The sequence below is a fragment of the Eucyclogobius newberryi genome, unplaced genomic scaffold, assembly GCF_026437365.1.
Source record: "Eucyclogobius newberryi isolate DKJ021-1_F unplaced genomic scaffold, fEucNew1.0.hap1 SCAF_5, whole genome shotgun sequence".
NCBI classification, from domain to species: domain Eukaryota; kingdom Metazoa; phylum Chordata; class Actinopteri; order Gobiiformes; family Gobiidae; genus Eucyclogobius; species Eucyclogobius newberryi.
Genome location: NW_027316167.1, coordinates 29,290,676 through 29,309,507, shown reverse-complemented (window position 1 = coordinate 29,309,507; position 18,832 = coordinate 29,290,676). Strand labels below are relative to the sequence as shown.

The 18,832-nt window shown below is 41.9% G+C and overlaps 1 protein-coding gene across 1 annotated transcript in view; it reads right to left on the bottom strand.

Annotated features, from left to right (window-relative positions):
* Positions 1 to 18,832, bottom strand: part of adamts18 (ADAM metallopeptidase with thrombospondin type 1 motif, 18) — a 58,585-nt gene that overhangs the window by 12,706 nt on the left and 27,047 nt on the right. The window contains exons 12-18 of the mRNA XM_072465379.1: positions 17,174 to 17,322; positions 9,668 to 9,840; positions 8,768 to 8,898; positions 8,413 to 8,536; positions 8,010 to 8,254; positions 2,237 to 2,357; positions 1,360 to 1,486 (exon numbers count right to left, since the gene is read on the bottom strand). Of these exons, the coding sequence (XP_072321480.1) occupies positions 1,360 to 1,486; positions 2,237 to 2,357; positions 8,010 to 8,254; positions 8,413 to 8,536; positions 8,768 to 8,898; positions 9,668 to 9,840; positions 17,174 to 17,322 (1,070 nt within the window). The remainder of the gene's footprint in view (positions 1 to 1,359; positions 1,487 to 2,236; positions 2,358 to 8,009; positions 8,255 to 8,412; positions 8,537 to 8,767; positions 8,899 to 9,667; positions 9,841 to 17,173; positions 17,323 to 18,832) is intronic.

The window sequence follows — 18,832 nt, the reverse complement described above, 5'->3', positions numbered from 1 at the left end:
CCACATGAGAGGCCATCTATCCAGCACTTGTTGCTCCCTTTGACTCCGGTCCAGATTCTACCTTTTCTTTCTCTATTGGTCCCTTAGCGCATGGCCTCCCTTAATAATGCAAGCCATTAAGCACAATGTCTAGACAGAGAGGATCAAATCCAGGCATGATTTTGCGACTAACAGCGAGAGCCTGGGAGCCTTTCGAAGTTGAGTTGACATTTTATGAAAGGCGAGACATCTTTGGAAAGCACCACTCACTTGTCGTACTCGATCTTTCCCCTTCCTTTTGTGACTCTCAAGTGTTTACGAAAGTTCAAGACTGGGATACTAAGGCTGCATTAATTTTATGCAGGCTAAACATATATTCAGTCAAGCACAACCTACAACTTGAGGGATTTAATTAACAGATTGGAGATGAGGGTCCCAGCAGGTGCAATCTATTTCATCCATTCTCTTTTAAATGTCTTTTAATTCTGGTTTTCATTTCCGAAGAGAGTATACTTTGTCCAAAATATGATTCGCATGGAAAAGCCTTTAAGAAGAGCACAGCCAAAGCTACTAAAATGTATAAAATATAGATTTATCTTATACATAAAATACTGGTTGAATTCAAATGGACTTTGCAAAGACATACGTAATAGCAAACATTCCAACTTGAATATAGTGATTGTCCTTATGTTAGATAAGATATTCCTACGATAAGATATTCCTTTATTGTCCACACATGGGGAAATTTCATAAGTTATGTTCCATTCAAATATTCCCTTGGAATTGGAATATGCTCATTTGAAAGAGGAAAAGAAGAAGAAAATAGAGATATCAAGAAATCCAGACTTACGTAAAATATGTTTGGGTCTTTTTATCATTAATTACTTGAATTAAAAGGTACATTTTAGATTTTAAAACAGGGCGAAGTTTTGGGCCAAAATTACAACATGTTTTTTTTTTTCTTGTATTGCACTTGTGAATTTGTGAAGAAACAGCATGTCTGAGTGAAGAGAAGAGGAGAAACTAAAGTATACCCCCCTGGCATAGTTCTAAATAAAAATGTGAAGTGGCTGAAGATGAGTTTTGCAAGTATGTTCTTAAAAAGGAAAACAGAGAGGTTAAATTAGAGAGCGAGCCGAGGAGAGCACGGAGAGAGAACCAGAAGAACACAGGCGACGCTGAGTGGCGACTGACCACAGACAAGCTCTCCACTGCCCGGCCACAATGTACGTCTGTGTGGTGCTGGCTGTGGTGGAGTGTGTGCACGAGCAGGGGCACAGTAAAAACACCACCTTCCACTGCTGAAAACTGGGCAACATTATAAGCACGAGACCGCAAGTGAGTGCAGAGAGAGAGAACCACACACAGAGATGTACTCACTAGGCAGGGCACGGCTGAGTGTTGCACAGATGTGAGCCCAGGGTGGGTTTGGTGTGGGGATTGCACATGCTGGAGTTGACCTGAACCTTCTGGTCCTGCAGGCAGATGGCCTTGGTGGAGATCCGGCCTAGGGGGAGGACAGGAGTCACGTGTGTGGAACCAGTTAGGGAGACAAATGCAGGGAAAACACAAAGATAGTAGGCGGTGTAGATAAAAATGTAGATGATATTGTGAAATGTTGAGTACATTGTTTATGTTAAAAAATAGTCAATATAAATTAAAAAAGTTCTGTTGTAAGTGATATTCCTGCACTTGTGTGATTCGTTTGACAGACATTTGACATTTGTCTGATAATTAAACTTCAACTAATTCATTTGGAGACATGTTTGAGCACATTTCTGACATGCTGTTATCAGGATCTTGTCTACATCTCCCTCCTCTTTTAAAAAGACATCTGACATTGGACACTGGTGTACAAAGTAGCATTATGTGGTTTAATAATACTTTTTTAAACCTTGTGTTTTTCATGTTCTTAAAATACACTGTACTTCCAAATGAATAGGTCAAATTATTTACCGGTAATTTGATTTAATTAATAATTACATCTACTGATACCTTTAAGGACTGAAAACTTCAGTTCAAAGGTGTTCCACAAAGTAAATCTGACTTTGCTAAAACAGTCCTGGATCTATTAATACAACAGTTTGTAATACATTAATTACAAGTTCTTTAAGGCCCAAAGTCACTGGGATATGCTCCAGTCGACCGCGACCCCTGGATTAGTGGTAGAAAATGAATGAATGAATATAATATATAATATAATATATTTTTTACTATTTTCCATAACCAATAAAAATGTCAGTTTTATCGGTCTTACCTCCAGCGCAGGGTGCGGAGCAGTCAGAGCGCACCACGCCCCAGCTGTAGTCAGGTTTCCTCTCGGTGCGGGGCAGAGTGTACTCCCACACCACACCCGGGTTTTTGCCCTGGAGCAGGATCTGTGTGCCAACAACACAGCTGATTAGAGAGAAGGGCCTTGGCACCAGAACAAGCATCAAAATATACTCCAACACAAATGGTTTGTGTGTTTTGGACTGCAGCGGGCATCGTGGTGGCCTGGTCAAGCCTTCATGTCTCATTGAGAGGTTCTAAGTGCTACCTATGGCCACACATTAATGAAGGCTTGCTTCACAAAACAGTGGACCACACTGTTACAAGCTCGATTTATTTGGACGGTGGACACGTGAGACAACATTTCCATTTTCTATTTAGGAGTTTAAAAGCCCCATGTCCAAATCCTCAACCTACGGATGATTCTAGGGTTCATTTTGAGGATGGAAACATGTGTGACAGTCAAGCAAGTGTCACAAATGAGCCACAGTACATGAAGCTGCCATTTGTATAAGCAGCAATTATGAAAAGGTATTATTTGTGATCGCTACTTTTCATTAAAAAGCTATGCTTTTTAAAGTAATATTGTGAAAACTGCATATTATCTTATTTTCATTACATTTTCACAGCAATATGAGTAGGTGTGAATACAGACTTGGGACAAACATGAACCAAACACTGCCAACTGCAGTTTCTTAATAATAATTCTAAATGCTAAAGTCATGGCAACACTTTTGTGTTGCAGTCTTGTATCCACAGTCTTTCTGACCATCGCCACACACACAATCGCACTGTCATAGGCATCAAGGGAAGGCAAGTGTCTTGCCAAAGGACACAATGCTAAAATAGAGAATGCAGCTTTATTGCTGGATTTTGATTCTTATACAAAATACCACTTACAAACCCAAGACGTATTTTCTGAGTATCTTCCACATACAACAGTTTTATAAACACAAACAATGTCAATAAGCCCCACTATAAGAGACTTAGTTTGAATCCTTGCTCCTTTCCTTCAATTTTTATCTTATTCTGACAAAAATGTAATAACTTACTGTGTTTATAGAGATCATCATCATCAAAGCAATCACTTTCCAATAGATCAGTGATTCCCAACCTCTTTTCCTTGAAGCCCTGTCTGCTTGTGCCAGGCTGGGAACCACTACAGAAGATGATGCAATAAAGACACTGCAACTACATTGGTAAGTAAGTAAGTAAGTCCTTAAATCCACTTGACCGTGTTTTTAACTATGATCCATGATTTATGAGCAACCATTTTCATCTCTTTCATCTAACTAACCACAGCATAATCGGAGATAACTTCAAAATAAATGACACATCCAAACGCACCCACAGTCCATTTGTCAGTCTGAGACAAATCCAGCAAAAGCTTATTTTTGTCTGACGGCTAAACACCAGAACCAAAGGCAACACCGGGACGGCTTCAACATGCCTGTACGAACTCACCAATGTCCACAAAGTATTGCACAAGTGGACACAATGGCAACAAGCTCCCAGTGAGATAACTACAACTCAGTTTTCCTTATCTGGACGATGGGCCCACTAAGTCTTGGTTTTCAGCGTGTCACTCATCGAGTCGGAGGAGACCATGATGAATTGCAACATGGAAACACAGATATTGGTCTGTTTTGTGGCCTCAAACAATCCTGTCCCTGGACTGACACGACCTCTGGGCTCCACACCACCAAGAATGTCTATTAAGCAGTAGTAATCCTCCTCGGTTTTCCCTCAAAAGTGGCCATATGTTGCCTGTCCCCTCCCTGCTCCTGTTAGCTACTCCTTTTCTAAGTAGCGATGTGGACACATTGTCACAGTTTATGCTCAAGCGCTCCGGCGTTTGTTTGTCTAACAGCGATTCAAGCTGCGCCTGGGAGTGATCAGTCGAGATGTCACGGGCCATGGGCTCTGTCAGCTATTCTTTTGACAGCTATAGTTAGTTCAAGATCAGTAGTATGGCTGGGGGGGGGAAGAAAGAAAGAAATCCTGACATTACAATTCGCAGCAGAAGCCCCCTTTTGCTCTGACCGCATCTAAAGATTGCAGAATTCCTAATCTTTTAATCTCGCACTACTCTTCCCTCTATCAACCTCTTGTAATTACGAGACGTACTTACGGGGATTATGTTTGTGTCGTGGGCAGATCAGCAGCGTGCTACTCTCGAGAGCTCACCCAGACAGATGTGCGACGGACACGGAGGCACGATAAGAAACCGATGTTATGGCCGTTAGATTTCACAAGAGCTTAAATCAAATGTCTTGTAGAGAGAGCATTACGGAGGAACTCGCTGGCAGAAGCTCAACATGTTTGCAACGCTATTTGGATAAGTGGAAGTGGAAGTAGGACTGGGCAAAACGGCTTAACTGAAACATTTCTGCAATTGCTGCCTGGGACGTCGGGTGCTGGAGTGGTTAGTTCCACTGGTTTATCTCACGACTGGAGAAAGCTGACGCTGAAGTACAATAATGTCGCTATTTTGTCGCCGTGTTTTAATTGTGATCCAAAGACATGCACGTCAAGGTGAATTCGAGGGTCTGAAGAGACAGAGAGATGGAGCAAAATGTATCAGCCGACTCCAGAATATGCCTAATTTTAGGTTTGAGTTCAAGATGCTTAACGGAAAGACATAAAGCTTTATTTTATACTTTAATAGTGGTGGAAAATGTAGACAATACATATTAGTCATTTAAAATCAAATAGAAATTATCCAAATTGGCCCGATATATTGGCTAAAAAATATTGGCAAATCCTATCAGCTATTGGCTCTGGATTCAAATATATTAGTATTGGCATATACTAATGAAAAAACCTGGATTGGTCGATCTCAATAATAATAATAAAGTAGCTCGCTATTAACCAGGATCTGATGTGATTTACTGCTGTAGCTAGAATATGTTAGACAAATTAAAAAAGTAATTGCTTTTCTTATAAACTTCCAGAAAAAAGAAGTCATTTAATTGAACTAACTTTTGATAGGTCTTTTGATATATAGAAAAAAGCACTAACTAGATTGAAACAACACTTCTTTGCATTTCAATAAAAAGATAACCCGTGAGTACATGCACGTATGCTCCTACTTATACACAACACGCATACTTACACAATGCAACAATGTCACCTCTGGCCAGCTCAAAACTCCTTCCAGTCCACTATTCCAGTTAAGCAGATCTGTGAGCCATAAAGGGTCAGATTTCCAACTTTGCAGATGTTTCAAGGGAAAGAAAAAAGAACAATGCACCGCCAGATGCCATTCTCCCAACTACTACTTACTCCAATCTGAAATAGTTACAAAAACACACAGACATTTCCTGATGGGCAGGCCTGTCAGACGTAAAACATTTTAGACACTCCGGTATTCGTGCTAGATTTACGCTCCAATATCCCTTCTGTAACTGCACTTTTCACTAGCCCAAGGGCCTGACAGAGGAGACATGCTTCTTCTCCTCCAGAAAAAAAGCATCTCGTCCTCACCTGGTTTCCACTTCTGTTTCCATGGCGAGGGTTCAGAGTGCAGGGGAAAAATGCTTGTGCTGACAAAGTTATGCGAGAGTTAACATCCCACGTGTGTCTGCACAGTTTACTTAAACCTTCACAGACACAGCTATGACTCGGTAGGCACTTGTCCCGCACCGTGAGGAGAATACAGCTGTCCAGCATCACATTCTCCTGCCTAAAGGGATGGATGGTGACTTGTCCTTCCTCTCAACCTTTGGCTTTGTGCTAATTATAAACATGGAGTATCAGTCTACGTTAAAGCAATATGAAGGGGCGAGAAATCACATGGGTGAAAAGGCTTGGAGGCTGCAGGCTCGCCTTTTCTAATGTCTCACCAACATGTGATCATATAAATTGGAATAGACTCAACAACAGGCCACAAAGAAGCAACGTTGTTATAGAAATCAGCCACGTGAGAACAAGTTCTTGTTTAAAGAAGCACAAAGATTCATTTACGGCAGAGGGCAGAGGGCCACAAACAACTTGACAATGTCGAATTTGTTAAATGACAAAGTGAATCATTCAAAATGTTGCATTGCGATGAGCCTCCACACCTTTAATTAGACCTAGAACATTAATATTAGGTTGGTATAATATCAATATGCCTGAATTTTTCCCAATTTCACAGTAAAAAGTACTACGGTACTTTTTGTTGTTTGGACCAACATAGCAGGAAGCTGGAGGGCCAACAAAAATTGGTCTGAGGGCCGCATTTAGCCCCCGGGCCCTAGTTTGGACATGCCTGCTTTACGCACTATTACATCTGCATATGTCACACCGACAGAAACACTTGAAATGTGTCAGTTGTTTTCAATAAAGACACGTGACTCTCCTCATACTGAATAGAACATATAAAGATGTGCAAGATTGACGTCGTTACATGGCCCCAGCCACAGGAGGCCAAAACCAGTGTGCCGAGCTAAATAGATGATGGCTTCGCAAAATAAAAATTCAAGCGCTCTTCGACTGGCCCTGGTACTCCAGACTGGTTCACTTGGAGCTCTTTGGCACTGACGACACACAACAATTTTTTTCTGAATGAACAAACTCTCAATCGTAACTGAAAATCCAAGCCAATTTCAACAATACTAAAACAGGAAACAGCTGATGCTATTGTGCACTAGCTTTGCTTTCAGAATCAGGATCAGAACGGGTTTATTGTCAATGAACAGAATTCTCAAACATGGGAACTTGTCTTGGTGAACATAAAACAATGAACAATGAATAAGTCAAAAAGAGAAACAATTTCAATCCGCTATGTTTTGCTAAGTATGTCACCAAACATATAAATTACAGTGGTTTATCACAACATCAAGTCAGTGTTTGGTGAGAAATGATACAACTTTGAAGCTTGTATTTACGCCACATCTAAGCAGCGTTGTGAATAACAGCGTTTGAGTATAACATAATGCTCAATATTGAGAAATCTAACAAATTACTCTTTCCTCTGCCATAACGCCATAGTATTTACAGTCAGTAGGTTGTTATTTTACTATGAGTCTCAGCAGCAGCGCTCTCTCTTCTCATTCAGAAAAGCTGAACATTTGTATTCATCATTTGCGGTGAAGTAAACGCAAGCAAAACGAGGAAGTGGAGTCAGTGATTGGCTAAAAAAAGAGATAGACTGTAAATGTGACCAATCAGAAGCAGTGTCATGCGGGCGTAAAGACATATCATTGCTCGTCATTACACACGGCTGTCAAATAAAACAGAGAATATGCAGCATACACGTGGATTTTGTGGAATATTCATCGTTATCCTTGTGATGGGAGGAAAAACTGTCGACAGCAGCGTCAGTCCCACGTGCGTTTTTGAAGTTTACAGATCGATATAAGACGTGAGCCTGCATATGTTTGTTGCATTGTGATATAAGCGTGGTTTGGTGCCGGTTGCTCAGTGTCTGCTGCTGCTGCAAAGTGACTTGTTTGTCCTGTGCTACTGGCACTATACAGTTTGCATCTGGAGGAGACATCTGGAGGCTTAACTGATGCCGATTGTGGTGATTTGCAGACTAAATATGAGGCAGAAATGCAAATGTTTAACTTAAATAAGCGTGTGTGTATTTGGTGTACTTTCTAGAAACATGACAAGTCCAAGTGCATGTGCTTTTCCCCCACCCAGAGGCTTTTCATCTGAGCTTTGTCATGTTTAAAGATAAAAAAAAGAGGCGCGGCAGCTCTGCCAGGGCGCCTGTCACAGTGGATTGTCGTTAGTGGACAGTACGGAGCGCTACAGAGACCGCGGCTTACTTCAAACACCAGCGTCTCATTAGTAGGTCCGGCCGCGTACAGGCTCTCCGGCTTGTTGAAAGAGCGCTGGTAGTCAAACACTGTCCCAGCAAAGTGGAACTTCCCCGGCCAGTCGACGGTCCAGTCCCCGGTCAGGTAGTACTTCCTCTTCAGTGAGCGAGCTGCCAGATAACTGGTGGAAACCTCCTTCTCCTGGATGCGGATGCTGCGAGCGCCAGCTGGGACCGTCACCATGGAGTAGTACTCTGGGGCAAACGAGATTCACATTTAAACGATTGAAAGTGCATCGCGAACGCTTTATGTCATCACACACTCATCCTAATCCCTGCGTCTTGTACAAACTGTCACGGAAAAAGGAACTCCCATGTGAAGTACAAGAGCGGATACTTCCAAAAGTGCTCACCATTGGCTCTGTGCTGGAGCGTGTACTGGCCTTTGAAGAACTTGCATGAGGAGTTGTCACCTTTACACATCCCACAGGCATCCAGGGAGGCCTTGGAACCCAACATCTGGTCACAGCCCACAGCCTACACACAAAACCATTGCTTTAAATGTTTATTTTGTGTCAGCTCTTTTATACCTTGAGTTTTCCATGTATCTTATTTAGTCTATGTCTACCGCTACCTCATGATGGAAGTTCTTATTCACGTTTTAACTCGTTTCTAATGTTATGATTGGAGCGTTTCAGGATTAAGCATGCAATGTCAATCCTCAATAATAAATCAAATCTAATATGCTAACGCTAATATAACATTCACCTCACAAACGCCATCAATGCAGACGTCTTCTTTGTGCTCGGAGCAGGAAGTGCCATCTTTGACTTTGCTGGACATGGCGAAAAAGAAGTCGTAGTCCTCGGCGATGCAGTAAAGCTTGCACACGTCTTCATCTGGACAGATACAAGGAAACATCTGGAAATATGGGAATGCCACTCAGTCAGCAGCTGCACGAGTCCGTTCTCCCTGCCAGGGCATTACAAACGACTGCAGCGACCCCGACACATCATGTTAGGCATATTCTGTACAGCGCGATGGACCAAACACGGGCCAGAAACGGACACGGCAGGAGCGGACTTTGACTGCACCCTTGAGAACCCGCGTAGGGCAACAGGTTTATTTAGCGGTTCAGATCAGTTATCGCGGACAAGTCTCCACAGCCGACTTTGATTAAAATAAATGATGGTGAAGGTGACTTGGCTCAAGGTCTCCGAAAGGCAGTTCAGAATCTGTTCCTCTCTACATCACCTCCCATTCATCAACAGCTTAAACAGGGCCGGGAAGAGGGCCAAACGCATGGCTCTCCTTCCCCCCCCTCCCCCGCGCGCACCCTCCTCCCGCGTAACAAAGCTGGCCTGCGGGCTTACTTTTTAAATCCATCCCAACTGTGTCAGAGGGTGCAGGTGGCTACACGTCTGCCATGCACATTACACAAAGTGATCGCTTCCTCCTGTTCTCGCCGCTCCCTCCACTGCAGAGACCCACGTCAGAAAGAAACAATTAACACGAGCACTGTTTTTTTTTGAGCTGACACGGCGCGACCGTTTCTCGTTTTCCGTGCGGCTCCGGCCACACGCTATAAAGTCTATATAAATAAAGCATGCCTACAAATCATTCACGGTTTGCATCGAGGGGCGCGTATAGTCGGCGTAATGACCTTACCATCCACTTTGGTGTACGGCTTCCACTTGTAGTACCAGCCGCGGAAGGGTTTGCTGTTGTACTCGGCGCACTGCTGGCCTCGGAAGTCCACGGCGCTCGGAGGACACGAGCGAGTGTTGCACAGTTGGTTCAGGCGACTGGAGCCTTCGCAGAATTTACCGTTATTTTGTGGCCTGAAAAAGGATAAAGACTTGTGTAATTCTTTGTATTCATCGTACAGAGTGATTTATCTATGTAAGAATGATCAGTGGGTTACTAATATCGTTGCGCCGTTATTTCATGTCAGGCGGGATTGGTCTTGCTGAATCTAATGTATGGAATGTTGCAGTGAGCCCTAAGATGACAGAAATATGGAATTTTCCCACACGAAAGAGCGAAAATAATGAACCAAGCAACCTTTACCCATTCGCTCACAGTGAAACAGGTCACGAAGCTGAATTTAACAAATGCTTTGACATGTTATGGTTCCATTTATCAACTGGAAAACCTCAACACAGCTCAGAGTTTTTTATATAGAATGAGCTAATTGGGTCCAATAATCTCAATTACGGTACCTGCTTTATCAACATGATCAGAAATAACATTAACATAGCATTTAGGTAAGATATTGAAACAAATATCTTATGTACCGTATTTTACGTACTATAAGTTGCACTGGAGTATAAGTCGCACCAGCCAAAAAATGCATAATAGAGAAGAAAAAAAACATATATAAGTTGCACTGGAGTATGAAATGCTGCTGCAAGTGTGAAAATAATAAATAATATCATATATAAGTCGCTCTGGAGTATAAGTATAAGTATATGAGTATAAATATAAGTATAAGTCGCACCCCGGCCAAAACTATGAAAAAAGGTGTGTCTTATAGTCCGGAAAATACGGTAATATTTTTAATCTATTTTTTAATATACAAAACAACACAAATGAACATAGAACAAGACACAAAAAATGTATGGATAAACAGAATAAGTAGTCCTAATTTTTTTTGTCAAACGTATTTGTCTCATTTGGTCCAAATGTTTTGAATGTCCATCATAATTTAGAAATATATTCTTCGGTGCCTTGTTAATCTCAGTCCAATATTATTTAGAAACAGGACAGTCCCAGAACACATGAGAACGGTGAGCCTCCTGGCAACTACAATGAATCAATTACCGGATTTTCCGGACAATAAGTCGCACCTTTTTTCACAGTTTTGGCCGTGGTGCAACTTATACTTATATTTATACTTATATACTGATACTTATTCTCCGGAGCGACTTATATGTGATATTATTTGTTATTTTCACACTTGCAACCACATTTCATACTCCAATGCAACTTATATATGTTTTTTTCTTCTCTTTTATGCATGTTTTGGCTGGTGCAACTTAAACTCCGGTGTGACCTATAGTCCGGAAAACATATATTCAACAGTCCAGATAAAAATACAATAAAATACAAAAAGTAAGAGTGACAGAGATGTAGAGAGAAAACTCAACTTTAATGTGAAAACCAACCCATCTTTTTCTCAAGACAAACAAACTAATGGAAATCAGAGTGCCACAGCTGGCTTCCCAGGCTTCCTAAAATAATTCCACACATTCCTACCCCCGGCGGAGAAAATTCAGTTTTGCTATTTACCGACGCAGCATGGATACACACTTATGTCGAAGCACGCTGATCAAATAGAGCATCTCACTTTGCCTTTAGTGTACTCTTTAGTCCTTCACTCAAATGTCTTGGACAATATGACTGAACGATAGATGCCGTCGCCGATATTGCCTTACTGTCCATTCTTTCCATTTCAAAACCTCAGACTTCCCACTTCCTGCCGGGACGGATGAAACTTCCTGTTATATGCGTGTGCGTATAAAATGTGAATAAATTTGCTACAAGCCAATCTTTGCGTCCTTTTTACGCGTAGATACGATCCAACTCTGAGTGGACGGCTTCCTATTGAGACATACGCGGCGGCAGACAACCAGGCCCATATGGTAACGTACTTGCAGGGGCCCGGCGGGACACTCTACTGTATATTCCATCCGTCAAGGCTCCGTCAAGGCCCTCGCATCAAAGCAACGGAAAGAAAATAATGCAGAATCCGTAGTACTTTTATCACGGGGGTGCCGAATGGGCTGTACCGCTGCAACAGTAAATCTAACTCCAGGCGCAGGAGAGGAAGCAGACATGATAACGTTTCGGTTTGCGTTTCGGGCCCCGTGCTTCTCGTCCCTCGGCGCGCGCTCATCCCGCCGGGGCCCTTAAGCGTCCCAGAAGGCCAGTAAATCGCAGCGCCGGGGAGCTCAGACTGAACTCCTGCGGGTCAAAGGTCACGGGGTCTGGACACGGCTTTAGCTAAGAAACACCCCCCGAGTCTTCACACTCATGTCCAACACGGGGCCGTTGAGAGCGCTAGCCTTACCGAGCGTGTTTAGTATTGAGCGGACGTTTAAAAAGCACGCGCAAATTCTCTATAAATTAGAGCCGGCCGCGATATATATGTTCAAAAGCGGGTCAAGATCATGAGCTTAATCTCCCGGTCTTGTTGGTGAGGATTAGGACCGTGTTTGATCTGGCAGGTGGTCCACGCGGAATACAGGCGAGGAGAGGGAACTATACTCCCGTCCCACCTTAAAGCGATCGCTGTGCTTCAAAACATCTTTTACGACAAGAATGAAAAGACTCACTGTTCACCAATAAAAAGTGTGGTAAAGTGTGAGGTTTCGCCTGTTATCGAATAAATGTTTCCAATTTGACGGGAGGAATGAGGGTCGGATGTACACTTGTATAAAGATGTAACTGATTGGACCAAATGAGGCTCTTATTTTCATTTAAATGTGCAGTTATTATGTTTCTTTTGGTGTTTATTACTGTGTTTGCTTGTGGTTTTGGTTTGTGTTCTGGGTTGTTCTGGGTTTTATGTGTTAGATTCTTAAAGATAAATAAAAATATATCAGTAAAGTTCTATTCAATTTGCATCCCTAGACAAATTGGTGTTTGGTATGATTAGGGCTGCATATCACAATCTCCTTCACGATGCGATACGATACACGATACACGATACACGATACACGATACACGATACACTATACACGATACACAATACACAATACACAATACACAATACACAATACACAATACACGATACACGATACACGATACACGATACACGACACACTATACACTATACACTATACACTATACAGTACAATAAAATCACAATTCTGCGACACATGCTATAATCAGTTTATTGCACATGATATTCTGCAATATCTTTAAAGAACCAAATACATCTTAACAGTATTTATTTGTAAAACCATAAACTGCACCATACTTCATGCGTATAGATACGTTTTATGTGGAATATTTGTAGCTAAAGGAACGTTTCCATGGAGACACAGAGTCAATTTTGTGGCGATACAAGCCACAGTAAGCCTCACAGTAAGAACACGTGATTAATACATATTTAGTGCAATAAAAATATCCAAAATATTAAAAAAAAAAAAAAATATTAAAATTAGCGTATGAAAAACATCAATTTCAACTATCAAGACCTTTCTACCAACAAGCAACAGCACTGTAGCACATACAATACATATATACAACACTTTCAATACTGTATCGCCAACGTCAGTGTCGCAATATTTCAGCGTTTAATATTCGAGCGCAGCCCTAACTATGATCGTGACATCCAGCGACAAACACCATGCAGCCTAATCCCGTTCAGATTAGGGTCAAAGCAATGTGGCAAAAATAATTACTGGAATCATTAGTAATGTTTACGATGACACCACAACTGACCCAGAATACATGTATGACACGGCAGCTTAATGTAAGAATGTGTAATCCGTCTGCCGTCGCACCAGCTGTACATCGCTCTCCGCCCGTACACAAATATACAGTAAATATGATCTGATTCGTCTACATGACTGTATTCGATGGTTACGCGTCTCTATCTTGCCACTCTCCGCTGCCCCCGCTGACCCCATAACTCAGCGGTTCGCTCGCATCAACCCGCTTTTCAACGGCAGCTGCTACAAAGTACTTTTCAGCGTCGTAGGAATGATAAATGGAGCTGACAGTTAACCTGGTTTAAAGACTCCTCTGGCCCTCTTTGCTCTGCCAGTCATGGTGTATAATGTGTGTCATATGAGAAGTGGTCAGCACAGATCCTCGCTCACATGTAAGGATTAGGAGAGGTGTGGAATTCGGTAGCGGGAACCAGCGGCGCTCACTTTACAGCGGTATTAGGTTAGATGTAAACGCGAATACAGGTGTAATTATGCGGTTTGTTTGACAGCCTCTGACCGCAACCATTTATTATTCTGAGTTTGTGAAGACAATTCAATACAAGTCTGTTGCAAGTAATTCATTTAGATGGAGCAACTGCAACTACTGTGAAATTAGAACAATAAACAGTAACACTTTATAATAACTACACCTATTCCTGCCTTAGTAAAGCATGAACAAAGATTTAATCAATAATTAACATATAGTTTTTAAGAATGATTCAGCCTTAGTAATCACTTAACTAATACTCTAACCCTGATTCCTAACTTTAACCTTCATTCAATATCAATATCAATATCAAGGTTTATTTATAAAGCACACTTAGTACTGTACAGCAAAGTGCAATAATACATATATACAAACAATTAAAATACACATAAAGTTAATACAAATAATGACTCAGTTCGTGTTTAAAAGGCCAGAGAGAAAAGGTTGGTTTTTCACAAGGATTTAAACTAGTTAAAACGTCATTAACTAGTTACAAAGCCTGAATCATGCTTAATAAACTAGCGGTATATCATTATTGGGTCTTTAGTCATGCTTTGTTAAGGCAAACTAAGGTGCAGTTATTACAAAGTGTTACCCAATAAACTAGTCAAAAGATTGTTGTTCTTATTCAAATTGGCAACAGGAAAACGTATGAACAAATGAATTAGCATTGTGCCCAGACAATCAGGTTAGTAAGGCCCTGACAGCATTTAGATCCTGCAAAAACATGCTTGTAAATGTAATTAAGGCTACATTTACCGTAGCGTATGTTTGGGTTGAAAACATATTTAGTTTTTTTCTCATTCTGACTCATTCGTGCTTGAACTCGACATCTGTACGACATTGGAAGCGGGTCTATTGCTTGCCTGCCTGTTTATGCCTTACAATATGGTGGAAACCGTGAGTACACACATCCATCTCGTTCAACCATCATTTTAAGAACATAAACATCACAAGCAAATCAAACCTATTAAAATGCCATTTGCGCTCGTTTCCTTTCATGTCGAGAGAAATCATGATTACAAATCGAGACGTATTGAATCAACAGAGGGCCTCGCGTGGACGAATAAATCACGCGGATTCTATGAAGGACGGGAAGGAAAAGCCCCCACCCCCCGCAAAAAAATGAAACATCGCTCACTTGCGTGTAAGGACAGACATTTCACTTACAGAAAATATGCACCGTGGGATCTAGCGTCTGAAGAATTATGGCGAATTACGTTTGTTTGAGCGAGGAACTCTTTCTTGACCGTCTTGGCAGCTTTTCGAATCGGATCATGCTATTAGGAGGTTTGTGCAGTTTGCAGCGTGGGGAGGGGACTGTCTGGCCTGCCATTCTGAGTGATGAGAGTGGCTTTGGATGGACGCGTGTGTGTGTGTGTGTGTGCATGTGTGTGTATGTGCATGTGTGTGTGTGTGTGCATGTGTGTGTGTATGTGTGTGTGCGTGCACTCTCCGCTCGCGCACACTCGTGTTGACAGATACCTGGCAAGCCTCACTGTCAGGTGTTCGGAGCAGGGGAGGATTTTTGGGACAAGAGTTGCGTTCTGGCCCCCGCTCCTCGAGTCAGAGGATCGCGGTTGTAGAAATAAGCGAACAACGGCGTAAATCTTTTTGTCATCTGTGTTATGTATTCCATCTGATTGCGGCGGATGAATCGAATTAACGATAATCAGAGCAAATGAGCGCGCGATGGAAGTTTTTGACGCCGTTTGACTTTATTTCTTTCTGCACTTTATGGTGAATTCTTAATAAATGAGATGGAATAAGATCAACTTTATTGCCCCCAAGTGGAAATTTATTGCAGACTACAGTGCGACAAAGCTGTATATAAAAACATATGAAATTAATCTCAAAATATGAAATAGGGAAGAGTGCTGTAGAGCCTCTCCATCTGGTTCAGTTCATAAATAAATTGTTCAAACCTCATAGTTAATATTTAATTAAAATTGTCAATGGTATAAAAAGACTCAAGTGGAATAATAAAGTCCACACTTGGAGCAACTGCCAAAGGAGATCACCGGTCAGTTCATTAGTACCGTTATTACAATTAGTCACAATAACACATTTTGAAGTACAATATATAATGGTGCCAATGAAATAAAAGCAGGCTAATCCCAGGAAACCCTTTTTGTTGAACAGTATCATTAAGAACCAGAAGCTGCTACAAATAAGAAGCCGAATAAGTCACTTAAGTAGTCAGTTAATGCCCATAATGAGTCATAAAAGTTACTTTATCATAGATTTATAGAGCTCAAATCTTAAATATTGAGCCCAAAAACAAACAGCGTTCCAGCTCTGATTTATTGAACTGTGAGCTACTCGTGTTCCAAAATATTTTATCGCTTATTTTGGCTGGAACAAACTGTAATTTCTATTGTCCGAACATTTATCTCAATATATAATACAAACTAATATATTATCATTACAGTGTATCTATATAGTGGTTTTCCACCTTCACAGCACTCACAGGACACGGTTCAATATTCAAGTTTTTGAATGATTTGTTTATAGGCAGAGGTACAACAGGTGGGTCTAGGGGGGTCTGGGGGTCGGCCCTCAGAAAACTGTGCAGAGATCATAAGTGATTTCCAGCATTCTTGTGAATTTTACTGTTTTGGCAGATCACTGGGCTGCATAATGTGATTTTATTTTTAGTAAATGAGCCCAGCGTTTCACTGCACAGCCCCTGGCCCTTCACATCTTCACCTCTTTTCTCTCCAGGCAACACTCAGGCTGCAGAAGGTTTTCCTCAGAACGTTTAAACTTGTTTCACGTTGTAGCTAAATTTATAACTGCTTTGGCGTCAGGTTGCACTTCCATTCATTCACTCTTTTGAATCTTTCCCCGTAAATATGAGGCCGATTAACATCAAATCAAGGACATTTTGTAGCTTGACGCCAGCAGAACAAGGCTTTGTGGCTGTCATTTTCCCCCAGTGGCCCTGATCCACCTGCACATCTGTTTTTTCCAAGTCTTATTCTAAACCTAACCAGGCCCACTGCTCACTGCCAGTACCTCATACTAAAGAGAGAAGTGACTGTGGGGAAAGAGGAGAGTAAAGTTTGTGCAGGTCTACACAGAGAGAAAGCGCTTAAGAGCTGCGAGCTACTCAAAACTCGGTTTGGAGACCCCTGATGTACAATAAAATATGTGCAAAAGGCATTTAAAAGCCTTGATAATGCGTACAACACGATCTTTAATGTGTTCATTTCTGTCATATCTTAAGTGTCGTGCGGCGTTTACCTTGGACTGCTGCAGGAGCGGTCTCGAAACATGACCCCTCCCCCACACGTCCTGGAGCAGTCAGACCACTCGGACCAGGCGGACCACTGCCCATGGACCGCCTTTGGGCCGTGCTCCCCGTACTTCACGCACTGCCCCCGCCGACACCACTGCACAGACAAGACCCGGACACATGAACAATACAGATCAGTTATTGAGCTCTGATGCTGGCTGCGGTTCCTGCCTTGGCCATGTTCCCAGTAATACACCTGGAAGCTCAAACCCCATACAGACAGATACACTGAGCATCACTGATCCTAGTCTATCCCGACGCTCACACACCTTCTTGTCTAAATACCAGTATTCAATATGAGAGAGAGGACTATTGTTCTCTGTCCAGCTGGAAGAAGGACCCCTATGGCAGGTACAAGCAAGTATCATCAAAGTACATTTACCAGACGCAATTGACTTGGATCACTCTGATTAAGCACACTTCTTTGGTCTACTTCTTTACTAAGACTCATTACTGTAGTAAGAGCAATCATAATTAAAGCCGCAAGCGGCATCCAACGGCCCTCGCGGGCCGCCGGCCTTCCGACTCTGCGCTTTCGACTTGATAAAGATGGCGCCCTTATTGTGTGTTGAATAAAAAAAGAACTTGACAGACGGCGACACATTGGACATGGCCAATCCAGTGCAAATGAACACAAGTGTCAGTCAAATTTGCTGCGCCGCCGCACAGAGACCGTAGCACTTGGAATAAAAATATGGATAACTTTTGATGCCCCGCTTGTGTAGATGATTTTCCCCAAATATGAGCTTGATCGAGCTATTGCCCACAGAGGAGTTCATTAAAGTGTGAAGCGTAAATGTGAACATTTCAGAGATTTCGCTGTTTTCCCATTTCTGACATATTTTTGCGGGTCCGCCACACAGAGACCGTAGCACTTAGAATCAAAATATGGATAAGTTTTGATGCCCCTCTTGTGTAGATGATATTCTCCAAATATGAACTTGATCGGACAATCGCCCTAGGAGGAGTTCGTTAAAGTGTGAAGCGTAAAAATGTGGTGATTTGAGCAATTCTATGATTTTCCCATAACGATAACATGGGATGTTTCTGTCATCGCTACGGTTACGCCGTACAAAATATGACTTAGCTCTCATACTTTTGTGATCAGGATGGCAAATTAGAATTTTGTTCAAAATATCATGTCATTTGGAAAAACTCTATTGTTTATAGGCCACTCTGAAGGCCAAATAGTCAGAATTCTGGGAAACGTTTGCGGCTCCGTCGCACAGAGACCGTAAAAGCTATCCTTAAAATTTGGATAACTTTAGATGCCCCACTTGTCTAGAGGACGTACACCGATTTTGAGGTCGGTGGGCAAAACGCACTAGGAGGACTTCGTTAAAGTGTAAAACATAAAAATGTGGATATTCGAGAGATTTAGCGGTTTTCCCATAGGGATAACATGGGAGGTTTATGTCATAGCTACGACTATGCCGTAAAAATTAAGGCATTTGTCTGATTGGCTTTTTTGATCGGGACGCCAAAATAGAATTTTGGGTAAAGTTTAGAAAATTTTGGTAAAACTAATTTTTGACCTTCAATGTTAATTTAAAGGTCACTCTGTAGGGGGCGCTATCGCGCCCATTTCAATTTTGTCATCATAAACT